General features: G+C 57.8%; 1 protein-coding gene across 2 annotated transcripts in view; it reads left to right on the top strand.

Annotated features, from left to right (window-relative positions):
• Positions 1 to 131: 131 nt before the first annotated feature.
• HADHA (hydroxyacyl-CoA dehydrogenase trifunctional multienzyme complex subunit alpha) overlaps positions 132 to 18,224 on the top strand; it is a 28,399-nt gene continuing 10,306 nt past the window's right edge. The window contains exons 1-13 of one of the 2 annotated variants that reach the window (XM_065834995.2): positions 132 to 277; positions 4,255 to 4,296; positions 4,384 to 4,454; positions 5,188 to 5,321; positions 6,437 to 6,575; positions 7,590 to 7,709; positions 7,792 to 7,894; positions 11,156 to 11,278; positions 11,907 to 12,025; positions 12,895 to 12,951; positions 16,709 to 16,818; positions 17,096 to 17,230; positions 17,834 to 18,005. In XM_065834995.2, coding sequence (XP_065691067.1) covers positions 193 to 277; positions 4,255 to 4,296; positions 4,384 to 4,454; positions 5,188 to 5,321; positions 6,437 to 6,575; positions 7,590 to 7,709; positions 7,792 to 7,894; positions 11,156 to 11,278; positions 11,907 to 12,025; positions 12,895 to 12,951; positions 16,709 to 16,818; positions 17,096 to 17,230; positions 17,834 to 18,005 — 1,410 coding nt within the window. In that variant the 5' untranslated portion in view covers positions 132 to 192. Of the gene's footprint in view, positions 278 to 1,515; positions 2,122 to 4,254; positions 4,297 to 4,383; positions 4,455 to 5,187; positions 5,322 to 6,436; positions 6,576 to 7,589; positions 7,710 to 7,791; positions 7,895 to 11,155; positions 11,279 to 11,906; positions 12,026 to 12,894; positions 12,952 to 16,708; positions 16,819 to 17,095; positions 17,231 to 17,833; positions 18,006 to 18,224 lie in introns of those variants that run through there. The other variant, XM_071807214.1, reaches the window with a different exon arrangement.

Below are 18,224 nucleotides of genomic sequence, written 5' to 3'. Positions count from 1 at the left end.
TGACGCTCGGTATGGACCAAAAACATCGGAGTTCCCGCGGTGAGCAGAGAGAAGCGAGGAGAGGCTGGAGCCGGAGCGGCGCGGCGGACAGGCAACGCCGCGGGCAGCCGTGGGCGGGATGGGGCGGAAGGGGAGCGGCGTGGCCGAGCCCGCGGGCGGCCTCTCCCTCATTCGACCTCGCGCGCAGCTAAGATGGCGGCCGCGGTGCGCGCGATCGGCAGCCTGGGGCGCTTCACGGCCGCCAAGTACGGACCGGGCCGCCGGGCCCCGCCCGCCGGTGAGCAGGGCCGCGGCCGCTGTGCCCACGCGTGAAGGTGGCCCCGGGCGGGGGGCGTGTGTCACGGGGCTGCGGGAACGGGGCGGTACCGGGGAAGGGTCACCCAGGTCCCGGGGGAGCTGTGGGGCGGGGGTGCTGCTGTGGGGTGTCCTGTGCGCGTCTGTGTGTCCGTACGGGGCTGTTGTCCCCACAGCCCCTGAGTCGCGCAGGGGTCCCCGTTATATCCCCACCCCCTGGGCAGGGTCTGTGCCCCCACCCTGTGGGGACCCCCGAGGTGTGTGTGTCCCCCCCATGGGTGGTTTGTGTGTGTGTGTGTGTGTGTGTCCCACGGGTGGTTTGTGTGTGTGTCCCCACGGTGTGTGTGTGTGTGAGTGTCCCCACGCGGGGTTGTGTGTGTGTGTCCCCACGGGTGGAGTGTGTGTCCCCACGGGTGGAGTGTGTGTCCCCACGAGTGGAGTGTGTGTCCCCACAGGGGGTTGCTCCCCCGGGTCCCCGAGGGACCTGCCCTGGTGTATCTGGCCACGGTCCCCGTGTCCCGGCACGAGTGGGGGATCTGTGCAGGCCGGGGGTCCCCGTGAGCCGCACGGGGACAGCCCCAGCAGGCAGGACTGTCCTGGGCACCCGAGCTCATCGCAGGGAGAGGCTGTCCTTGTGTGGTATGTCTGCGTGTGTGCCCGGGGGCGTCCCCATGTCCTTGTCCCTCGGGATCCCGGGGCCGCCCTCCAGGCACGCAGGTGTGTCTGGGGGGTGGGGATGTCCCCCGTGGAGGGGGAGAATGTCCCCGGCACGTTTGTGTCTCCACACGCTGGGGGTCCGTCTCTATTTGGTGCGCAAGTGTCTGCAGCCACTGTCCAGGGCTCCACCGCGGTGTGCCGGCCGGGCAGGGCCCCGCTGCTCCCGGCTCGTTCGGTGCCTCCGCACAGAGGTACCGGGTGCCCCGGGAGGGCCAGGCGGGCTCAGGGGAAACACTTCTTAGTTCTGCACCTTGAAGGGCACCAGAGTCTGGTGTTGGTGTCAAGCTGTCCCAGGTGCGGTGCGGGAGCCAGTCTGTTGGTGAGCCGGTGTCTCCGGGAGCAGCGCTGCGGTAATGACAGCGAGCAGGGCTGCGGCAGCGCCAGCGAGGGCTGTCCTTGGTTATAATGGACGATACTCTTCATCACAAACTGTCCTGGAGCTGCTCTGCACCTCCTATCACTCAGCGTAATTAGTAGCGCTGTTCTGCCCTAGCAGAGCGTTTGTTAAATTGGCTGCAGACCTCTCCAGGGCTGGCCAGAGGGGGCAGGCGGGCAGGGGTGGGAGCTGGAGAGCCGGCCCTACCTGCCGAGCCGCACGCCGCTGCCAGCGGGTTCCCGGGGGCCCGGCACAGCTCGGCTCCCCCAGCGTTCCCGGGGGTCCAGCACAGCTCGGCTCTCCCGGCGTTCCCGGGGGCCCGGCACAGCTCGGCTCCCTTGGCGTTCCCGGGGGCCCGGCACAGCTCGGCTCCCTTGGCGTTCCCGGGGGCCCGGCACAGCTCGGCTCCCTTGGCGTTCCCGGGGGCCCGGCACAGCTCGGCTCCCCCGGCGTTCCCGGGGGCCCAGCACAGCTCGGTTCCCCTGGCGTTCCCGGGGCCCAGCACAGCTCGGCTCCCCCGGTGTTCCCAGGGGCCCGGCACAGCTCGGCTCCCCCAGCGTTCCCGGGGGCCCAGCACAGCTCGGCTCCTCCGCAGTTTCCTGGGGGCAGCTGGACGCTCAGCACCACCGGCCAGAGCGTGGGCGGCCGTCCCGAGCCGTGCTGGCTCGCTCTGCTGCTGCCGACCCGGCCCTCCATGGATGCCATTGCCACTTCAAGGGCCGCGCTGCAGCCGGGTGAGTGGGCAGGGGTACAGCGAAGGAAATCCCAGGGAGAAGAGACAGCGGGAGGGAACAGGTGCCGGCGGGCGGTGTGGAGGGGTTGTTCTCAGCGGAGTCCTGAGAGCAGCTCTCTCGAGTGTCGGAGTCTCTGTCTCCTGACAGTCTTTTAGTTGGAGTGACCGAAGTGGTGACAGTGGAATCGGTGTTCCAGGTGTTAATTCTCGAGTGGGTGTCAGTGGGTCGGCGGAGGTGTCTGTCTGTCCTGCTGCTGCTCCCTTCAGCGCTTTGCAGGATGGTTTTTGTGGCTCTGATCTTGGCGGGTCACCGTTGCGCTGCTGGATGAACCGGTGCCTAGAGCAGGTGTGACTGAGTAACTGTGCTTTCAGCTTTAGATGTGGAACATGTTTACAGAAGTGTTCTGGGTTCTAAAATGAAACACTGTCAGGCTAAAGAAACCTCACTCAGATATGGAGATGATGAGATTACCTTTCCCAAAAGAGTTTGTATTAAAAAGTAGTGAGATTTATTCAGTTGTGCCTTTGCTATTTTTTTTTCATTCCTACTTCATGTTTTGTGCTAGAACTGAAAGCGGGATTCAAGTTTGAAGGTTTTCATGGCAGCAGCTCTCAGTCTGTTGGGAACCCCTGTGAAAGCGGGGAGTGTGTCAGATGGTAGAAGGAGAAAAAAGTTAATTAGGCCATCCCCTTTCTGTTTTTAATGGAGTTTGTGAGTTTCGCAGGCGGTGCAGGGACGCTGTCCCTGTTCAGGGTGTGCGGGAACACGCCGACACTTGCCTGGTGGCCGGGATTCGGTTGGGGTTGCTGTACCTGCTGCGCCTTGCCAGGTTCGGTCCTTGGGCACAGAAAAGTGGCATTTATTGAGTTCAAATAGTGCCATTGAAAGCGCATCTGTTCTGCGGAGAAGTTGCTGTCAGACCGCGCTCAGTGTTGTGTGAAACGAGCACCGGTGCTTAGTTCCACAAGTACCTGACGTGAGCGCACAAAGGGTTTAGGGAGACTGATGCTGGCTGCAGCAATCACAGTCTGGGGATTGTCTTAGTCCAGAAATACTTTAAGCAGCTTTGGAGTGGAAACCGGTCCACTCTTTGTTTATAAAACGATACCGTGGGCACATGACGCGTGCCGGCAGATGCGAACCTGTTTGCCTGGACCGGCTGACATGGAGTTTCCATCCACGCGGCGTCGCGCGGGTGTCGCGGGCTCGGGAATGGAGAACAAAGGTCAGTCCCCTGCCAGCACCCGCGGGCGCTGCAGAGAGGAGCAAAGTGCAGCCCCTGCACCGGGGCCGCGGGGAAACACCTCGGGGTGAGGGGCGGCACGAGGGTTTGGGCTGGTGCGCTCTGCCCCGGGGTTGCTGCCTCCCGCCTGCTGGGGTCTGTACCGAAGGGTCCTCTCAGTCCAGGTCAAGGTCACCTGAACAGCACTGAGGTTTGTGTTGCGAGGAAGCATCAGGCCAAGTGCAATTTCTCGGCAGAAAAAGGAGATCTGGGATTTGGGAGTCGGAAAAGTGGCATTTCACTTGTAGACAGAGCTCGTTCACACCGTGGACCGGGTTCTCAGAGCGCTTTGAAGCAAGACAAGTTTGTCCAGCTGCTTCCACATGTAATTACTGGAGCTGGATCAAGCGTTCTGGTGACAGGTGGGGGCACAAATAAATACTTTGTGTGCTGTTTTCGAGGCTCTCCAGCCGTATACCTGAGGATCCGATACTTGGGGCAGCCCCGTTCCTGGCGCGAGTGTGCTTTCACAGAAATGTTGTGGGCGGCTGTGTTTGGATGGCAGAGAAGTGAACTCGTGGGCTTGAAGCTCCGTGAAGCGCAGCAGGGCCTGTGGCTTCGCTGGACTCGGTGTGCGCAGGGCAGAGCACCCTGTGCCGCCCGCTGCGGCTCTCGGGAAGGAGCCTTTGTGCAGTTCTGGCCCGGTTTGGCACTGCTGGCGGTGGAACGTGTGCTGCGAAGGTCACCCCGGCCGCGCGGGCTCTGCTGGTGACACAGGTCGGGCTGCGGGAGCAGGAGCCGGCTCATCCGCGGGGTTCTGAGACGCTCGGCGGGAGAGGGGAGGGTGCATTCACAGAGTTAAGCTGAGACTACTGAGAATTCCTTTAACGCCTGTGCCATCTTTCCGTCAGGTTATGCTTGCCGTAACATCTCCACCTCCCAGGCTCTTCAGAGTAAGTATAAAGCTTTTCTCTGCGAGTTCGGTGCTGTCTGAGAACCCACGGGGCAGAAGCTGATAACGCGTTTCGGTTTGTTTCCAGCCAGAACCCACGTTAGCTATGACATCAAAGGGGACGTCGCTGTCGTGCGCTTCAACACACCCAATTCAAAGGTACGGCCGGGGCAGGCTGTGGTTGATGGGCAAACCGGTGGAAATGGCAGCAAGAGCAGTTGTGCGCTTGTACGTTGGAAGTTCTGATTTAAGACTAAGAACTCGCCCAACCTGCAACCTTTCAGAGCTGAAGTAGGAAAATGAGCATTTAATGAGACATCTGAAATTGCCTCAGGGAAATACTTTGTATATGCTAAACTACCTTGTCTCTCTCACTGGCATGAGATACTGCTAAATCTTATTAAGTTATTGGATTCAAGATGGTCAAGGAGAGTGTCTGTTACATAGAAAAAACCAGCTTGGGAGCTCATGCAATGTGTGAGGCCACACAGCCGCGGCTGGTGAGGTTAGGGAGGAGCTTCATGATTACCTGATGACCTGCTGCAGGGCTTCATCTCGGAGGCTTTTATTTGCTGTATTATCACACAAGATGAACTCACTTCTGTAGCAGATCTGGGCTCAGTTTGAGCACCCCCAAAGCGTTATAATTGTGCCAAGCAATGGCCTGGCTGTTGGGTCAGTTCCTGGGTGGTCTTGTCCTTTACTTTACAGAGGGCGAATCTCGAAAGACCGTAGGCTTGGAAAGTCTATTTAGGCCTACTGTTGGCTTTGGGTTTTTGTTGTTAGTCTGCCCTGTGTGCAGGTTTTCTGATGATTGAGTCCAGTACTTACTTAGGGTAAACTTCGCTGTCTGCTGGGCTCCCCGTTTACAGCGTTTATTTGCTGCCTTCAGGTGAACACTCTATCCAGACAGCTGAACGCAGAGTTTACCGATGTAATGAATGAGATCTGGGCCAACGAAGCCGTCAAAAGCGCCGTCCTCATCTCTTCAAAGCCAGGCTCTTTCATCGCTGGAGCAGATATCGAGTGAGTCTGGGGCCTCGGGGGCTGCGCGCTGGAGCTTTCCCTGCAGCCCAGCGTTCAGAGCCTGAGCTCTGGTGCGCTGTGGAGTCCAAGGGGTTTGTCCCTGACACCTCACCGCAGGGTGCCAGACTCGCTTAGACAAAGTTGGGGCCTTGATAAAGAGGAGCACAGCTCGTCATTAAGCCCCATTTGGCTGTAACGCTTGGTTGCTCCTTCCTGCGTGCTGGGGCGCAGCCAAGAAAGCCCTGGCGCCAGGGTGAGCGTTGTCCTTTGGTCTGGGACATGCCAAGAGCAGATCATTGACATGCAGGACTGGGTTTAAGCTGCGCCTGAGCGCTGGCAGCCTGCTGGCCTGGCCCCTTGGGCCGGGCTTGGCTCTGCAGCATGGGGCACTCTCCCCGGGTGTGGGGTGGCCCGTGTGGGTGCTCTCACTGGGATTTGGAGCGCCGTTGGCTCCTAGTCCTGGCATCAGGCAGGACAGAAGAGTTGTCTGAAGACATTTAAAGCCAGAAAGCTCTGAGGAAAGAAGACAAATTACAAATTCAAAACCTTTTAACCTTTTTGGCTGGCTTTATTCAGGGGCAGGGACTCGCTGTATGTTGCGGTGGGGAGGAGGCAGTAGCCAGAGCTGGTAGGCAGAGTTAAAGGACAGGCTGTGTCTAAGAGCTGTCTGCTGGGCTGAGCACTACGAGCCCCCTGAATTTTGCCTGCCTAGCAAATGCCAGTGGTCTCCGTAAGAATAATTGGCACAGGGAGTCGCTAATTGGCAGAGTGCAGCGTCAGAGTGCTGGCCATCCGCTCCTCCAGAGAGCGGTCCCGGCTCTCCCTCCGCCCCAGCAGGGGCTCTGGGGCTCCCTCTGACCTTCCCCTCTCCCCAGAGGGCTCCCCACAAGAACACTCATTCAGCTCCCAGGCGCAGCCCTGCGCTCAGCAGCCCTGCGCTCAGCAGTCCACCCGCGTCGCCTGGTAATCGGAGACTGGGTCGCTGAATAGCTCCTGTCTGCCAGTCACCGGAGCTTGGTGGGAAAAGGGGAACAAAGCCCTGGCAGCACTGTCCGTTTCGCTGCTGTTCTCTCAGTGCTTTTCCAGTCCTGACCAGCCTTTCTGCCTCCCTGCAGCATGATTGAAGCCTGCAAGAGTGCTCAGGAAGTGACTCAGCTCTCTCAGGAAGGACAGAAGATGCTTGAAAAAATTGAGCAGTCTCCAAAGCCTGTGGTCGCTGCCATCAGTGGCTCCTGCCTGGGAGGAGGACTGGAGGTACTGAATGATCCAGCTCTGACAAGCGGTGGGAATTGATTTGCGCTGGGTCTCGATCCGAACGCTGCCTACAGGACATTGACACACTGCAAGAGGGGTTTGAGACCTGCCACGTTCATTACACCCATTCAAATGAGCCTGCAGCAGGTTCATGGCTTGGTTGTGCTCTGGGGCTCTGCTGTGCTTATCTGTGTGCTGCTGTTGAAAGAGAGCTCTCAGCTCTGAATCCGCAGGCCAGGCTGGTATTTAGATGAGAGTGTCCCAGGGCAAACCGGCTGTTCCCAGCAGGCGTTGGATCTGGGTGAACGCTGCCAGCAGAGTCCAGCCTGGAAATTGGTGCTTTTCAGATGAACCGAGTCTCGCATCCCAGCAACTCCTCCTCTTTTGGAGATTGTTGTGAGAGGGATGAGCATGGCGAACCTGGCCGGGCTCCACCCCGGCCTGTGTACCCCGCTCTGTCGCTCGCCACTTCACATGGGTGCAGAATTTGATTCATAAGCTTCATTTAGGATTTTGTAAACTCAAAACCTGGTAGTTCCTGGGGCAAAGTTGTTACTGGAACAGAATAACCTTGTGGCAGTGGAGTCTCTTCCGTTGCGTACCCGTTTCTCAAGCAGTTGCAGCTTTTTACAAGCGCTGTGGTGACGGATCTGGACTTGGTGATCTGGTGATTTGCCAAATATCCGCGCTGATCTGCACGAGACCATGATCTGGGGGCAGTGAATGAATTTCACCCTGGGTGAAAGATGAGGTGGTCTAGATGAGGTTTAAAACCAGCTCACCTCAGGTCGGCCGTGTCACGTTCTCGTCGAGTTTGCTGTCCCCTGCCTGCGTGCGCTCCTGGTGCCGGAAGGAGCGTCAGTGAGCACGGGCGAGCGGGGGCGCTGGAGCGGGACACGGCTCGGGTTTGGGGGGACGCGGAGCAGGGTGCAGAGGAGACCGTTGTGCTGGCTGCCCAGTTCTTCTCTGGCCTTTCACAGGGAAAACTTGCGTTCTCTCTTTGCTTTTTTTAAGGTTGCCATCGCCTGTCACTACAGAATAGCAACAAAGGACAAGAAAACAATCCTGGGGACACCTGAAGTGTTACTGGGTCTCCTGCCAGGGGCGGGGGGCACTCAGAGGCTGCCCAAGATGGTGAGTAAAAGCAAGAACGTCACTCGAGAGCCCCTTCTGCATCGCACGCTCCCGATCTGAACTCCCCTTTCTGCCCTTCCAGGTGGGGATTCCTTCTGCCTTCGATATGATGCTGACTGGGAGGAACATCCGTGCCGACAAAGCGAAGAAGATGGGGCTGGTGGACCAGCTGGTGGACCCGCTAGGTCAGAGGGGGTGCCCCTCCGTTCCCTGGTCTGCCGCTGTCACGCAGCCTCTCCGCCTCACTGAAATCAGTAGCGAAGCCGTTGGTGCAGCATCAGTCTTGGGGGGGTAGAACATATGGACTGCAGAGTCCTTAACCGTGCTCTGCAGTGCAGCCTCTGTTCCCACCTTAGAATCATGTGCACGGGGAGCTTGAAATGCCAGGCTCCTGCACCAGCTGAGTGAGCAGGGAAAGGTTAGCACAGAGGGCAGGCCTGCAGGAGCTAATTATACAGATAAGAACGTGCGTGCCTCATTTATCATGTCAGAGGGACAGATTGCAGCCCATAATGAAAGGAGAATAGATGACCAATGCCTACATTTATGCAGCCTGCAGATGTTAATCTCCGTGACAGGATTTTGAGAAGGAGCCAGCCCCACAGCCAGTGTGCTCTGAGTTGCCAACGGGCTGCAAGTTGGATGCAGAAATGCCTTGCAAACTGCAGACCAAACTGCGCTTCCAAGTGCCGAGTGGGCTAGTGAATAATGTCTTGCTCCTGCTGCTCCGTCGCCGGGGAGGCTTTCTTGCAGGGTGACTAAATGGAGGGGCAAACCCTCCATAGCCCCCTTGGAAGGGTCCGATGAGCTGCAGCCAGGAGTTGGGCTGGAAAGGGCCGTGCCGGCTGGTGCTGCCGCGCCGTTGCACCGCGCTGAGCTGGGTTCCCCAGGCAGAGCGTGGCCAGAGCACCTGGTGGCCCTGAGGCTGTAGAAAATGAAATGAACAAAGAGGAAAGGTGCCCTGCGCACCCTGCGAGGCGCAGGGGAAGGCCCTGGCTGTGCCGTCTCCCGGGCAGCGTTCAGCTGGGTCAGCCGTGTTCTCGCAGATAAAATGGATCAGTAGTGCGTGGGCTCTAGTTCAAATGGGCTGAGTAAGTGTTACCACTTTATACTTAAATGTGAATTGGCTTGTAAGAGCCAGCAAATGTGGCGCTTTATGTTAATGATGGTGCGTGGCTTGCTCAGAGGAAACGTGAGCTTTCTGAAGAGTTGTCTGGAATCCCGTAGGAGCAAAAAAAACCAAGTCACGTGTGAACATGGGAGGCATTCCTGGTTCGTTCAGATGGCGGCCAGCGCCAGCAGGCTTTCTGCTGCCCGTTCTCCCGTTCGTTCTCAGCGTCTGCGCAAAAGCAGCTTTAACTGGCGTGGTGCTTTGCCTGATTGTAGAAAGCTTTGCGTGAGAGAGGTGGCATAATCAGGGGGCAGCTTCATGTGTGCAACCAGTTCCCCTGCAGCAGGGAGCTCTGCGACATTCTCTGATCTATTTACTGCTGCGCACGGATCTAATTCTGGCGTGTGCCATTTATACAAGGAAGCAGATGTGAGCTCCCAGGTTAGGACACTACGAAATGCTGAGAGGTACCGGCAGTAAAGCAGCCCCGTGGGTGGGTTTCACCTTGCCTGAAGAGTTCTTACAGCTCAGACTTACAGATAAACAGCCCTTTCTTCAGCTGTAGGATCAAAGTGCAGTGCTTGTTGGCGTTGAAGACCTCAGCTTTGGTGGAGGGAGAGAGCGGTGGGAGGTGGGTGAGGAGGGGGTTTCTGGTGTGGTGTTTGCCTGCCTCCTGTGTCCGGAGGAGGTGGCTGCTCTGGGGGTGTCTGAGCTCCAAGGGCTCCGAGCAGCGTCTGGGGTGGTTGGGGCGTTTTCTAATGAGGGATAATGACCTGTAACCTCATCAGGTCTGTTCTGCTGCTTCAGAGACAGCCCCAGGCTGCACCTGCAGCTGGTGGCCCTGTGCAGAATCCCTGGGCATTGCTCCTTCATTAGTGACTTGTGTTTGCCTCCAGCGGCTTCGCACAGCTGCCTCTTCAGCCCTGTGCTCCATCCTCCCGTACTGGTGCTGCAAGTGCTGTGCTTGCAGATTCTGCAACCTGCCCTCTGAGGTAGCTAAAACTCGTTTGGTGGTGGCTTGTGCACCTCAAATCCTGGGGTAGTTCTGGGCCCCTCACACCAAGAAAGGCCTTGAGGTGCTGGAGCGAGTGGAGAGAAGGGAACGGAGCTGGTGAGGGGCTGGAGCACAAGTGTGATGGGAGCGGCTGAGGGACCTGGGGGGTTCAGCTGGAGAACAGGAGCTGAGGGGAGACCTTCTGATCTCTGAACTGCCTGACAGGAGCTTGGAGCCAGGGGGGTCGGGCTCTGCTCCCCAGGAACAAGCGCCAGGAGCAGAGGAAACGGCCTCAAGTTGCGCCAGGGGAGGTTGAGGTTGGATCTGGGAACAATTCCTTCCCCAAAGGGCTGTGGGGCATTGGAACAGGCTGCCCAGGGCAGTGCTGGAGTCACCATCCCTGGAGGGTTGGACAGACGGACAGGAGCTTCTCAGGACAGGGGGCAGGGCCAGGGGTGGGGAAGGGTTGGACTGGATGATCTTGAGGGGCTTTTGCAACCCAAACGATTCCGCGATGAGTTGTGGGACAGCTCTGGGTCAGGCCGGGTGTGACTGTGTGGCTGTAGCTAAAGCAAGAGAGAGATTTCCCGCACCAGAGCTCGAAGGCTGAGGTTCCATTGCACACCAGCTCCAGCACGGGTGATGTTCAGGGACACGTTGCTCTGTGCCTGTTGTCCGTGTGTTTGATAGCAGAGTGTTGGTACAACGGTATTGTGCAGACCTAGCGTACCACGTAAGCAGACGTGCAACAGGAGGGAGGGAGGCAGAACTCCGTAAGTTCTGTTGAGATACGGGGGTGTCTGCCATTGTGCAAAATAAAAGGTTGAGGAAATACAGGCACAATTTGCAAAAAGATGGTGCGATGCTGAAACGGGTCCAGAGAGGTGATGTGACCTCCATCCTCGGAGGTGTCTGGAGACTGCCAGAACATGGCCCTGAGCAACCCCAACTAATCCCAGAGCTGGATTTAGCTGTGAGCTCGGTCCTGCTTGGAGCAGTGGGCCGGACCGGGTGGCCTCCCGTGTTCCGTCCCCGCTGAAGCCGTTCGCGGTTCCGCCGAGCGGCGCTGGTGCTGCAGCGCCGTGCTGCCACCTGCTCCCGCCGGCGCTGCCGCTCGGGCGTTGCTGGGTAACGCCCTGGGCATCGAACGCCTCGGGCCGCCTTAGAGTTCCCTGCTGAGCCTTTCCCTCCTAGTTCATAACCAAGAGAAGCCAAACAGCCAGGGAGCGATAGAGTGGCAGCGGTTCCAAGGAACATCGCGTTGCTGTCCCATCCTTGCCTTCCCGCATCCTCATCCATCGGTGATAACTTTGCTGCTCAAGACTCCTCGTTTGTTCGCAGGGCCAGGCGTGAAGACTCCAGAAGCACGAACCATCGAGTACCTGGAGGAGGTGGCAATTGACTTTGCCAGAGGACTTGCCAACAGGACGGTGTCTGCCAAAAGATCCAAAGGGCTAATGCAGAGTAAGTCTGGGGGCATCGCAGCCAGATCCCGAGGGACTGTGGTCACAATAACCCAGCTTTGCTTCTCAGGGATGTGTTCATACTCCTGCTTAATTCCGTTTTCAAACCAAAGTTATTCCATGTTGCAATCATCTCGAGCCAGGTGGTTGGCAGGGAGGACATTGCTCTGCAGATCTGAGCAGTGGTGGCGTCGCCAGAGCTGCCCATGGCGGCTCCGGAGCGCAGGAGGAGGAGCCGGGCCCAGGATGGCGCCGCAGCCTCCAGACCACCGTGCCACCATTTTGGTGGTGAGTTCTGCACCAGGCTTGTGTAGTCAAGCACGTGTGCCTGCTCTGCACTGAGCGCCTTCAGCAGCACCTTTGTGCAGGTAGCAGAGCCCCAGACAGCGACACCTCTGCGTGGGTTCTACTCCGCAGGGCTCAGGCCGTCACCGCCTGGGTTTGGAGGATTCTTTAGCCCTAAATTAGGCTCATCTGAGGCTTTGTGCTGCCTGTGGCTGAGTTTCAGGTGCACGTTGCTGTTGCAGATATACAACATTCAGACCTCTGCTCCATCTTTCCAGTTAATCATTTAAAGACAGGCTGTGCATATCGCGCTGTGCTGAGACGTGTTCTTTCCCCTCTTGCAGAGATAACAGACTATGCCATGGCTCTTCCATTTGTGAGGCAGCAAGTCTACAAGACGGTGGAGGGCAAAGTTCAGAAGCAAACCAAAGGGCTGTACCCTGCTCCACTGAAGATCATTGAGGTGACTGCCGCTGCGAGGCCCAAAAGGCTATGGCGAAATCTGTGGAATAGCGCGGCAACAGCCAGAGGGAAGGTGGTTCCTTCCCGAGCTGAGCCGTACATCCCCATCTTCACAGATCACCAGTCTTGGCGAGCGTGAGCGGTGTGGTGCACCGAGCATGCACGGCAAAATTCAGAATAGCTTCCCAAAATATGGTCAGTTTGTGTGGTACTGGTACCAGTAAGGGGAGAGCAAGAGTCCCGATCAGGAAAGGCCTGGCTGGAACGCTTTGTCCATGAAACTCAGCTGCGGTTTCTCTGGGTTTCCCGTACAGTCTCTAAAATGTTGGGTTAACCTCTCTGGAGCCAGGAAAGTATAAATTGCTGTTTTCGTAGCACTGGCCCCACAGTACTTTAGAATCATAGAATCATAGAATGCTAGGGATTGGAAGGGACCTCAAAAGATCATCTAGCCCAGTCCCAGGTAGTCCTGAGTTACAGACATCGTGTGATTTACAGACACTGTCCACGGTTGAATCCTTATTTTAAAATGGCTTTTCACGATTTAAGTTGTTGCCAAGACTTGTTTAAAAGCGGTGAGCGCCCCTGTGGCTGCGGACGGTGATGTGGCAGGAGCGCAGCCGGCTGAAGCATCCTGGAGCCGCACGGTGTGTGTGGAAATCAGCCTGGCAGAGAGCTCCTTGCCACCGGAGCCGCTCGCTGCCGCAGGGACAAGGCGATCCGTGGCTCTGCTTGGGGCGCGTGGACAGGACCCAGAGCGTGCCTTGAGCACTGGGGAGGGGTCCCTGGTGCAGCTGAACAAGAAGTGTCGGTAGGGCGAGCTGCTGGCAGACGTGCCTGACAGCGCTGTCTCTGCTCCCGTTCGACTAGGTTGTGAAGACCGGTCTGGACCAGGGGCGTGACGCTGGGTACCTCACCGAGTCCCAGGTAAGGCGGGAGCCCCGGGGCTGGCCGGGGAGTTGTGGGCCAGGGTTCTTCATCCGTGAAAGCGGTTTCTGCCTTTTCTCAGCCTGCGTTAGCTTTCTGAGTGGGGAACAACCAGGCGGATTCACTGATCTGGGTTTCACATAGCAGGACTTGGATTTCTCTGCATGTCTGAGCACTCTTGGGTTTTTGCTGGGTTTTTTCCGATTGTCACACGGGACAGGTAACCCAGCGGTGCGGCTGCAATACTCTAAGTCTCGTCATTGTTTCCAGGCAATTTGGTGCAAACAAGTAATTTCCTTCAAGAATTAACTTCCATTTTTACCAGTTTTCTGTTTACCCTTTTTCACCATCATTTTGTTCAGGGTGTTGATTCTCCATTGCTCCTGTTTTGCTGTTTGTCCTCTTTTCTAGTCCAGATACTTTGTGCTGGTGCTTTTCCACCCTTTGATAATTCTGGGTGCTTCTGAAAATGAGGTGTTCTTTCTCAGGAGCGGTTTCTCACCTGGGACAGGACTCTGTATCCCTCGGTCGAACTTACCCGTTCAGTAGCCGCTCCGGTCAGCATACTGGCGCGTACTGGCGCGTACTGGCGCGTACTGGCCCTTCGGGGGGACCTGAGGCTGGAGAACCGGGCAGACGGGAACTCCGTGAAGTTCAGCGGAGCGAAGTGCCCAGTGCTGCGCTGGTAGCAGTGGCGTGGTGGCTGCGGAGAGGCCAGCCAAGGACCACGAGGGTGTTGGAAGGGAACGGGGTGTCCGGCACGTGAGGGGACACTGGGAGACCTGGGACTGCAAAGAGAAAGCTTTGTCAGGGATAAACACCTGGTAGGAAGCAGTAAGGAGGGCACAGCTACACTCTTCTGGTGGGGTCCAGTGGCAGAGTAAGAGATAATGGGCACAAACTGAAGTGGGAAATTCCACTTAAATATGCAAACAGACCTTTTAGCTGGGATGGGTCGCCCGAGAGGCTGCGAAGTCGCCCCACGTGGTGATGCTCAGATCCCGGAGCCGCCTGCTCCCGTTGGCCGTGCCCTGAGCGGCGGGTGGGACACGACCGTCTGCACAGGTCTCCCAGCGTCTCCCCGTGACATGTCCAGCCCGTGCTGAGGTGAGCAGGTGCTGCAGAGGTGTGGGTGGACACACGTTTGCGCACACACAGACACACGCACACGTGTTCACACGCACAGCGAGCTGGGCCCGTACTGGTGACACAGGCCACCCGCAGCCATGGGCAGTGATCGGCGCTGTTCCTCCTGGCCGGCTGCTCAGAACGGCAGATCGCGTGTGGCAATAAGTGCACACTTACACCCCCCCGTTGAGTAGCTGGCTGTGGGTGTTTATCTGTCAGTTAACTGGCCACGGGCCCTGTCTGACCAGACCTCGTGTCCTGCGTGCTGTCCGGTCCTGGCTGAGGTTTGCTGGTGGCGCTCAGCGGAGCGGCAGCGTTGGGTGTGCAGGTGGGACGGGTGACGGGCTGCGGCGCGCAGGGCCGGGCTGGAGCAGGCGGGCGCGATCACCAGCGCTGTGTGACCCCTTTATTCTGCACACACACAGAGTCTTTGTTCTCCCGTGCTTGTTCATCCTCAGCCGTCTTCATCCCTTCCTTTCTCTGCCTTTTTCTCTGCCCTGATAAACAAGCTGCTCCTAATTAGTTTTTCCTGACTGGTCGCGCTTTTGTGCATCTGTACTCACACTGGGGTTTCCAGCACTGGGGAGGGAGGCGATCCTGGCTGCCCACAGCGAGAGCACCCACAGCCTTCCCATCAGGTGTCTCTGCGGCTGGGTCATGGCTCACGTCTCTGCTGGCATCCGTCCGTCCGTCCCCGCGGGGCTCGGTAACTCAGCAGCTGCCGCCAGCTCCTCGCGCTGCCGTCGCCTCCCGCGCTCCGTCCTGCTGGTTCGGCGGCTCCCGTTTCCATCCTGGTGACAGGGCCCTGCTGTCCCCTCCCACCTTCACAGTGACCTCGCGGCTGTGCCCCAGCTGCTCTGGTTGTGCATTCCAGCCACGTTTGCTCTGGTGCTGAATAAAAGGCTCGGGAGACTTGTTCCTCACTGAAAAGAATGAAGGTTTCTTTTCTTTTCCCTGAGAACAGCAGCAGGACGGAGATCTTCCCAGACCCTCTGAAGAATAATAAGTGTCAGTGTCACGTCTGCCTTTCATGCCCCCTCTTTCCCTAACGAGGGACGTGCAGGTTCTCCTCCGGACTTTGCGTGGCTGATGTTTTACCGTCTGCCTCGCAGGGTGACGGCGAAGGAAGACGCAGCCTGCTCTGAACTGCGCTGCTTTGGGAGCTTCCTTAGCTGACTTGGCTCAGAAAATGGTTTTCTCTTGCTTTATGCTGTCTGCTGTCCTCATGACCGCTTTCCTGTTTCATGCTGAGCCCTGGGAGTTATGCAGCCCTTGCATTTTATTGCCTGTCCATGATCCTCCAAAAATACAGGGTGTTTCAGATAGATGGACCCAATCTGGATAGCTTGCATGGAACCCCAAAACTCGATGCTACACTCTTGGCCCCCAAAATCCCCAGACGTTACACCCTGCGACTTTTTCTTGTGGGGATACATCAGAAGACCATGTGTTTGTGCCACCATTAGTGCCCCGTCTGGATGACCTCAAAAGCGGATTCACGGCAGCGATGGCCTCAGTGGGTCCATCGTTTTGAAGCACCCTGTGGTACCAGGCTGCAGCTGTCAGGGAGAACTGGGCTGTTCCAAAGTTTTTCTCCCAGTGAGAACTGATCGGTTTTGGGGTTTTCTCCCAGTCTGAGCACAGGGCCCTTTCCCCGGCACCGCGTGTGCTGTGGCCGTGGGTAGCGCAGGGTGCACGAGGGGGAGACACAAATGTCAGAGGGACACGCGCTTTCAGATGCTTTAAATCGCCTGCGTGGCCGAGAGCCAGTGGGACCTGGGGGTGCGAGGAAGAGTGTGGGCAGCAGGTCAGGGAGGTGAATCCTCCCCCTCTGCTCTGCCTGGGGAGGCCACGGCTGGAGTTGTGGGGCCAGTGCTGGGCTCCCCAGGGCAAGGACCAGGAGTCACTGCAGAGTCCAGGGAGGGGCACAGAGATGCTGAGGGGTCTGCAGCATCTTTGTGATGAGGAGACTGGGAGAGCTGGGGCTGCTGAGTGGAGAAGAGAAGCTGAGAGGGATGTGATCAATGATCAGTAGCTCAGGGGGGGTGTCAGAGGATGCAGCAGACTCTGTTCGGTGGTGCCCAGCGCCAGGGTGAGGGGCAACGGGCACAGACTGAAACACAGGAGGCTCCATGTGAACATGAGCAGAAACTTCTTTGCTGGGAGGTGCCAGAGCCTGGCCCAGGCTGCCCAGAGCAGGTGTGGAGTCTCCTTCTGTGAGACATTCAAACCCGCCTGGACCCACCTGTGTGATCTGCTCTGGTGACCCCGCGAGATCTGCTCTGGTGACCCTGCGTGATCTGCTCTGGTGGGACTGGGGATCTGCAGAGAGCCCAACCCAACCAGGCTGGGGTTCTGTGATGTTGTTTATGAGAAAGGACATTGAACAATTGGTTTCCTACAGCTTTCCAGCAGCCCGTATGGGAGGCAGCAGTGCGAACTGGGCTGTGTTTAGCTCAGAATGTGCCCCCGTGCAGAGGAACCACGTGCCCTGTCCGCCTGTTTGTGAGCAGGTTACCGGGCTGGGCAGGTCCCAGGGCTCGCTCTCGCTCTCCCCTCGCCACGTTTTGATGTGTGCATGCTGGAAGTGAGATAAATGCCAAACTCTCTGCTTTCCCCTTCCTTCCAGAGCTTCGGCCAACTCGCCATGACAAAGGAGTCGAAGGCGCTGATCGGACTTTACCACGGGCAGGTGCGCTGCAAGAAGAACAAGTTTGGAACACCTAAGCGAGAGGTCAAGTAAGTCTGAGCGTGGGATGCCTGAAGCAGCAATTGGAGAAATTCTACTGAAAGGTTCTTGGGACAAGTGGCCTAGAGTCCTGTAGAGAGAGACATTTCCAGCCTCCACATGGCTAATCCTCTGTGGTTTGGAGGTCTGGCCCACAAGTGAAATCTTCTTGCATGACCTCAGTAAAAATGGTGCCTGGGTGGAGAGGATCTGAGTGAGCTCAGTGGTGACAATGGGAATCCAGCTGTTTCTGGCTTCAAACGTGTCCCCCCGTCCCTTTCCGTGCAGGACGCTGGCGGTGCTGGGCGCTGGGCTCATGGGAGCTGGGATTGCCCAGGTGTCTGTGGATAAGGGCCTGAAGACCATTCTGAAGGACACGGCGCAGAAAGGCTTGGATAGAGGACAGCAGCAGGTCTTCAAGGGGTACGTGAGCCCCAAGGGGTTTGCTCGGGACAGGATGGGGCTGCCGTTAGTCCAAATGCTCCTCTGCTTTCAGGCAGTCAGGAACTCCTGACACCTCTGTTCCTTCTACCATCAGATGTCACAGAAATGCTTTCTTTCAAGGTTGCCCCATGCAGTGTGCTGGGATATTGCTACGAAATAGGCCCAGTGTATTCAGCCTTAGCTCCTTAGGTAGGTAGATGACCCAACAGACGATTGCTTTAGCTTTTAGATGTAGCTTTTAGATGTAGCAGCTGAGTGGGGAGGGAGTAATCCTGGCTGCCCAGAGCCTGTTTCAGGGGAGGCATGGGGCCAGGCCCCTGGAAAGCTGGGTTTGTGTCCCCGTGCTCAGCAGTCACAGCGCCGAGCCGTGCGTCACCTGGACCGGCAGGGCTGACCTGCAGAGCGCGGCACCGGCCGGGCTGTGCCAGCCTGGCTCTGCGGGGCAGGAGGGGCCAGGGGCCAGCAACCGTCCTGCCGGACCGCAGACGTGCTTGGGTGCAGCGCCAGGAGGGAGGGATGCCCTCGGCACTGTGGCGCCCCCCGGGCTGTCCCCAGGGCTGTGACAGAGCTGTCCTTCCCCAGGCTGAACGGCAAGGTCAAGAAGAAGAATCTGACGTCGTTTGAGAGAGACTCCATTCTCAGCAACCTGACGGGCCAGCTGGACTACAAAGGCTTTGAGAAGGCAGACATGGTGATCGAGGCTGTGTTCGAGGACATTAACATCAAACACAAAGTGCTGAAGGAGGTGGAGGCTGTGAGTATCGGTTCTGAGCAGCGTGTGCCAGCGGTGGCCCCTATATGGTGGGGACTTGGGGTGTCCTGTCCTGCTGGGCTTGCCACTTCTCCTTTGTGCTGTGGTTTGGTGCTTGGTGCAGGTTATTTCTGTCAGTAGGTTGGGTGAGTGTCAAGGGCAGCCTTTGTGTTCACTGAGGATGTTCACTGTGTGATAAGGAGTCAGTAGTTCGTGGCTGAA

Source organism: Patagioenas fasciata, chromosome 3, assembly GCF_037038585.1.
Source record: "Patagioenas fasciata isolate bPatFas1 chromosome 3, bPatFas1.hap1, whole genome shotgun sequence".
Classification (NCBI taxonomy): domain Eukaryota; kingdom Metazoa; phylum Chordata; class Aves; order Columbiformes; family Columbidae; genus Patagioenas; species Patagioenas fasciata.
Note: the sequence above shows the minus strand (reverse complement) of the source record. Positions and strands in the feature narration are given on the sequence as shown.